This window comes from Sinocyclocheilus rhinocerous, unplaced genomic scaffold, assembly GCF_001515625.1.
Source record: "Sinocyclocheilus rhinocerous isolate Xijiao unplaced genomic scaffold, SAMN03320098_v1.1 scaffold648, whole genome shotgun sequence".
Lineage (NCBI taxonomy): Eukaryota > Metazoa > Chordata > Actinopteri > Cypriniformes > Cyprinidae > Sinocyclocheilus > Sinocyclocheilus rhinocerous.
Window position 1 is genome coordinate 107,392 of NW_015633536.1, and position 6,416 is coordinate 113,807.

The 6,416-nt window shown below is 40.2% G+C and overlaps 1 protein-coding gene across 2 annotated transcripts in view; it reads left to right on the forward strand.

Annotated features, from left to right (window-relative positions):
- LOC107744270 (1-phosphatidylinositol 4,5-bisphosphate phosphodiesterase beta-3-like) overlaps positions 1 to 5,149 on the forward strand; it is a 64,523-nt gene extending 59,374 nt beyond the window's left edge. Inside the window, exons 29-34 of one of the 2 annotated variants that reach the window (XM_016557807.1) lie at positions 548 to 707; positions 849 to 925; positions 1,012 to 1,101; positions 2,373 to 2,433; positions 4,400 to 4,486; positions 4,756 to 5,149. In XM_016557807.1, coding sequence (XP_016413293.1) covers positions 548 to 707; positions 849 to 925; positions 1,012 to 1,101; positions 2,373 to 2,433; positions 4,400 to 4,486; positions 4,756 to 5,046 — 766 coding nt within the window. In that variant the 3' untranslated portion in view covers positions 5,047 to 5,149. The remainder of the gene's footprint in view (positions 1 to 547; positions 708 to 848; positions 926 to 1,011; positions 1,102 to 2,372; positions 2,434 to 4,399; positions 4,487 to 4,755) is intronic. The other variant, XM_016557808.1, reaches the window with a different exon arrangement.
- Positions 5,150 to 6,416: the final 1,267 nt, after the last annotated feature.

A 6,416-nucleotide genomic window follows, 5' to 3' on the forward strand; every position in this document is an offset into this window, starting at 1 on the left:
TGAGTCAGCATTATTTGTCAGAACACTGGCATTGTAGGCTACTCTCACAGGAAACAGTCTTCGTCCTCTGTAAAATGCGTTGCACACATCTGAATATTTGGGTTGAACTGTTCTGGAACAGTGTTGTAAATACTACTTAACCACTGATTTCTAGTTGTGTCCTCTTTTGGAAGACCAAACAAAGTAGTTTCGCTTTCACAACGAAACACAGCGTCTCCACGACATGGCGATAACAATACTAAAGCGAGAATCAAAGTTACACCTTTCTTTGTTTTAACATTTGGGCGGTGTTATGCAAATCTTCCCACACAGTGACGTAGACATGTGGGGGTGTGTTTAAACGAGGTGTTTTAGGAGGGCGTGGACGAGTCTTAACTTTTATAAAGAATATCTCTTTGGGTTTGAGACTTTAGTCTTTGCAACTTTAAGGATCTTATCTATTCACAAACAGCTTGTAACACTCCAAAGAGAAAGGAAAACTTGAAATCGCATCATATGACCCCTTTAAATGGGCATTTGCGTGTGTTTGGTGTTTGTGTGTGTGCAGTGGGTCAGAGGAGCCGGTGCAGAGGGAATTGAACGAGCTGAATCTGGAGCTGCAGAAACAGATGGAGCAGTTCAGAGAGGAGCACATGCTGGAGCTTCTTGCACTTAGACAGGCACAACATCTGACAGAGAAAGAGGATAAACAATTCCACCTCAAAGAGGTATGACACACAACAATATCCCAAAGACACAGTGATCACAGCTGGTCTGTAAGACACTATACACACACACACACACACACACACATACACACTCACTGCTAAAAATGCTTATTCTTTTGTGACTCTGTGCTTCTGTGTCAGGCCAATCAGAAACTGAGGGAAATCGCCCTAGAATGCCAAGCAACCCAGATCAAGAAACTCAAGGAAGTGTGTGACAAGTAAGACATTTTTTTTGTTTCTTTGTGTTTGAGGTGCATTTGTGTGTTTGTGGACAAATGTTAAAATGTCACATTTCTGCTTGCAGAGAGAAGAAAGAGTTACAGAAGATTCTGGACAGGAAGAGGCTGAACAGCATCATTGAGGCCAAGAAAGCAGAAAAGGACAAGGCTGAGGCGTGAGTAATGGCTTTTCTCATCTCAAGGACAGTGACAGTGACAGTCTAGGGTTAAAAGGTTAGTTTCCCCCCAAAAATGAAAATTCAGTCATAATTCACTCACCCTCTTGTCATTCCATACCCGTAAAACTTTCTCTTCTGCAGAACACAGAAGATATTTTAAAGGGGTCATATGATGCGATTTCATTTTTTCCTTTCTCTTTGGAGTGTTACAAGCTCTTGGTGCATAAAGAAGATCTGTAAATTTGCAAAGACTAAAGTCTCAAATCCAAAGAAATATTCTTTATAAAAGTTAAGAGTCAGCCACACCCCCCTAAAACGGCTCGTTCGAACACGCCCCCACATATCTACCACACTATGTGGGAAGATTTGCATAACACCGCCCAAATGTTCACACAAAGAAGCTTTGTAAAAATCGACGCGTTTCAGTAGGCGGGGCATAGAGGAGAAACAATAATGTACAGTATGTGGAAAATAATGTGTTTTTTTTACTTTAAACCGCATAAACACATTTCATTACACCAAATACACAAAATAATGTTCTTTTTAGCAGCATCATATGACCCCTTTAAAGAATGTTTGTAACAAGCAGTTTTAGTGACCATTGACTTCCACTGTAGGGACATAAAAAACCTTATCTTCATTTGTGTTTTACAGAAGAAAGTAAGTGTTACAGGTTTGAAACAACATGAGGGTGAGTAAATGATTAATGAATTTTCATTTTTGGGCAAACGATACCTTTAAGTGGCTTGTCTCAGCAGCACAAAGGATTTATGATACCATGATAAATGAATGATAAATGCGATAGAAATATTAGTGACCTGTGAATGGATTGTAAAGAATGGACATTATCTGCCTTAAAGGGATAGTTCACCTAAAAATGAAAATTCTGTCATCATCATCCTCGCCCTCATGTCTCACTGTTGTTTTGGACCCTACTGACTTTCATTATATGGACAAATACAGTTATGTGCCCTAATGTTTTTTCAGAATTTTTTTAAAGACGATCCAACCTATATCTTAATCAGAGATGTTCTAAGATGCCTAGAGATGTCTTTAAAAGTAGCCATATTTCTCATTGTCCTATTATTGAAACCGTGTCAGGTTAAATGTAAGGGTAATCATAGAGAGAAATTAGACCATTTAAGAATGTGCTGCTGAGGCTTATAAAGCTATTAACATCACTGGAGCCACTGGAGATGTCAGCATTGCTCTCAGCACCTCGATGGTAATGTACAAGGAACGTAACCTTCTGTCATTCTCTCGCTCAGCAGGGAGCTGAATGAGATCAATAGAAAACATATCAATGATTCGGTCAACTTAATCAGTCAGGTGAGTATAATTGTGGAAAAGTTTATGAATTTAGTGTCATTTGGATTTTTGTGTAAATGTATCTTTTTATACAATCTTAAGGCTTTACACCTTGTCCTAGTTAGTTGCCACTCATTGTTTCCATTGTGAGTTTTTTTTTTTTTTTACAGTTTTTCCTGTCTGTACTGAGCGCATAAAGGCCATGACGCACTGAACCCACATCTAAGTACTAGCGGTGACGAAAGTGTAGGGTTGGCTCCATACCACAATTTCAGTACAATACTAGAATTTATTTTTATTTTTTTGTATCAATACCATATGTTACTAATAAGCAGCCTAAAAAGATAACTGAATTAAAAATTCTGCAGCAGGGGTGTCAAACTCAGTTCCTGGAGGGCCAGAGCCCTGCAGAGTTTTGTTCCAACCCTGCTGCAACACATATACTATGTCGTTTTCAAATAAGCCTGAAGGACTTGATTAGTTGGATCAGGTGTGTTTAATTAGGGTTGAATCTAAACTCTGCAGGGCTCTGGCCCTCCAGGAATTGAGTTTGACACCCCTGCTACAGTAACAAATATGTTGCTTGTTTTCAAGCATAAATATATAAACAGCATAAACAGCACTTCTTAGTACCCTAGTGTAGTGTCACCTGTGTCTGGGCCCAAAAGTTACGCATAAACCCACCTCAGAGACAACAGCCAAAAGCCACATAAGTTCTGCACCTACATGAGAGGAAATAACTCTCCATACCAGTAGGTGGCACTAGTCTGTATTTGTCAAAGTGTAGTCAGAAGAACTACAACTGCAGATATGCAAAGTGTACAAAATAGCACATGCTTCTTAATGTTGTCATTTGTTTGTTAAATTAACTTTTTCTACAGCACTTCATACAATACAAATTATGTAAAAGCAGCTTCACAGTGATGAACAGGAAAATTGCAGAATTGGTTATGAAAACTCAACTGTAGAGACGGTGCAGATTCTGATGTAAAGCAGCTATAAAAGACAATATTGTCATTATTTAGCTCAAGTCAGTTCAGTGTTGGTCGGTTCAGATAGTGCTGTACGATGAAACGCATTTTAATCGTGATCACGATTTCTGCTTCTCATTATGGTTGTTATTTCCATTGAACTCTATTGGTAACGACTGAACTTGCGACCATAGTTGCTTTTGGGAAACGCACCCCTGATTGACGGAGTCAAAATACTCAATTGTTCGAAAAGCCACCCAGGTGGGTCTAACTAGTGCCAGCGTTGTGGGACAGGGACACAGCACAAAAACTACAGCGACAGACGCTTAAAGGTGCAATAGGTGATTGTCTTCAGAAACATTTTTTGTTATGCTGGGTGAAAGTCTCTTCACATCCCGAGAGCAATCATTAAGTTAAGTGGTCTAAATGTATTTGTCTGTATTTATATATTCTGTGGAAGGTGTAGGATCACATTGCTCCCTACTCCCTGAGCAGGGGAAATCCGTTGAAGTTTACTTCACTTCGGAACATGGGCTGGAATTGGGAACCTGATGTAGCCTATTGTAGTAATGTTGTCTCTGGTCTGTGAGTGTAAATGCTTTGGACGGCGATTGCAGGAAGGGTGGGACGTTCGCTTTCAGTGCTATCAGGCTAAAGTTAGCATTTTCCAAGATCTCCTATTTTTTTGCTGCACAACATTTTCCGATCGCCAATCATCAGCTTGGTGTGTAATGACAACAAAATCATAGCCAATCAGAAGATATCAGATGTTTCTATTTGTGTTCCAGTGCTGGGTAGCTCTGCCCACAGTAAAATCTGAGTGGTCCTACTCCACAAAGCTGTCTAGTAGACAAGCACTCGACAGAATGTCTTGTCACTTTTGGACACAAACTCATCACTATTGTCCCACACCTTGTTAGGACAAAGTTTTTCTGAGCCATACCAAACAAAAGTTCAAATAAACAAGGTCAGTCTTCCTTATAAATTTCCTTAATTCTTTGTCTCTCTTTGTGTAGCTGGAAGTGTCTCAAGGGAAGCGTCAAGAGAAGTTAAAAGCCCTTCACAAGGACATCCTTCAGAAAATAGAGGAGGAGGTTCCTATGGTCAGTCCATACACAGATTTATTCCACCTTCATTCCTGACATGCTAGTCCCAAATCATTGTCACATTATTTTCTTTTACTGATCAATTCCTCCTATTTAAGGCAAAACTTAAAAAGTATCCCTTACAGAAATGTACCAGTACCACAATAACTATATTTTCTGACAAAATACCATAGTTACAGGCGATATAATATTTGTGAGCTTGGATAATTTTTTTTTCTCCTCACTTCAAATGTTGAATGGCACTCTGAATCATCCTGTCTCTGTAGGATCAGGCCCGTCTGACACGCGACTGCGAGGCAGAGCTGAAGCTATTGCCAGAGGAGATCTCACAGTACCTGCAGGAGCTCGAGAGCAAAGGCTCTCGTAAAGACACTCTGATGGGTCAGGCCAATGACAGCCCCAGCTCCGGCCCCCCATCTAACTGCAGCACGCCCCCTTATTCCTCCCCCACACACAACTGGAGCAGCATGGTCACTATCTCGCCCTCACTGCTGGACCCCTCCTCCACCTCAAGCACTCCTGTCAAGTCAGAGACAGATACTACAGGAGTGTACTAGTGATACCTACCATTTGTTTTGTTTTTCTTATCTCTCTCTCCAATCTATTTCTGTCCGCAGCGGATTTTAAGAGTAGATATAGTATTGCTAAAAGTTGTATGCATTTTTTAGAGGAAGGGTTTTTATTTATTTATTTTTTTTGCATACACTTTACCACTGTCTGTCTTAATCAACCCTGATGTCGTTTTACTTTCTTTTTATTCAAATTCCTGTTTTAATTCCATAACACAGTGGATTTTATTTAGCTTTAATAATGTGGCCTCTCGTGCATACTACCACCTGTACGTAAGATGCCTGTGGAAACCAGAGGGATGGGGTTTTCTATTTATTTCTGATGTATATTTTGCACTTTGCAGCTTTATGTGTAGTGCAGCGAGTTGTCCTGAAGGAGGCAGTGTAAATTTGGCAGTAATCTGATGCCGTGATGCTAGCGCTAGGCTCATGCTTAGTCTAAAAGGTACGTGTTTATAAAATAATGCCCAGATGGACTGTTGCTTATACACCCCCTAACACAATTCATTTCACAGCGACGAAACATCCTGCCTTGTGAATGTTGATCGGGTCCCGAGCACGCTGTCTGAAAAATGTGCAAAAGTTTCACCGCTTGCCACTTTGGCAGTACCCTTAAGGGACAACTTTGTACCTATCTACCCCTAAAAGGTGCATATTAATACTTCAGAGTAGTAATATGTACCCTTAAAGTAATAACTTTCAGGGCTTAATAAGGTACCAAGTTGTTCATTTAAGGGGAATGTCCCAGTGGCAAGCTGCTGTAGGTGTAAAGATAAAATTTCTGCACATTTTTTTCTTAAAAGTGTATATTGTGTTTGTTTATGTCCGAAGACACTTAAATGTTTAAGTGCCTCACATTTACATGTACTTCGCTTGAACTCTCTCACCCAGTTAATGCTTTCTAAAATCCCATAATCCCACTCTTTCCCGTACCTCCCCCGTATCTGTCTCTCTGTCGGTTGGCTTAATCTAATCTAATCCAGAATCTGTGTAATTGGCAGTGATCCCGCATCTCACACTGTCTGAAATCCAGTGATGTCTAGGAAACTTCATGCACCACCATTTTATTTTTGGCCAAACCCTGCTGAATCTACCCGCGTTCTCACTGCAGTTTCACGTCATATCCCGTCTCAGGAACGCTGCACACAAATCCCATGTCTGGTTTATCAAGGTCTATTCAGAGTCATGTTGCGTAATATGCAACAAAGCAGAGCATATAAGATGAGTTTTTAATGTGAGATTGAAGCAAGACTTTTACAGCTTAGCTCTGATCACCACAATCCAGGGCTTTTTTAATCCATTAGAATGTATGATGGTTGGATTTTGCTTTCTCGTACTGTAATCTGGTTGCTGTAACC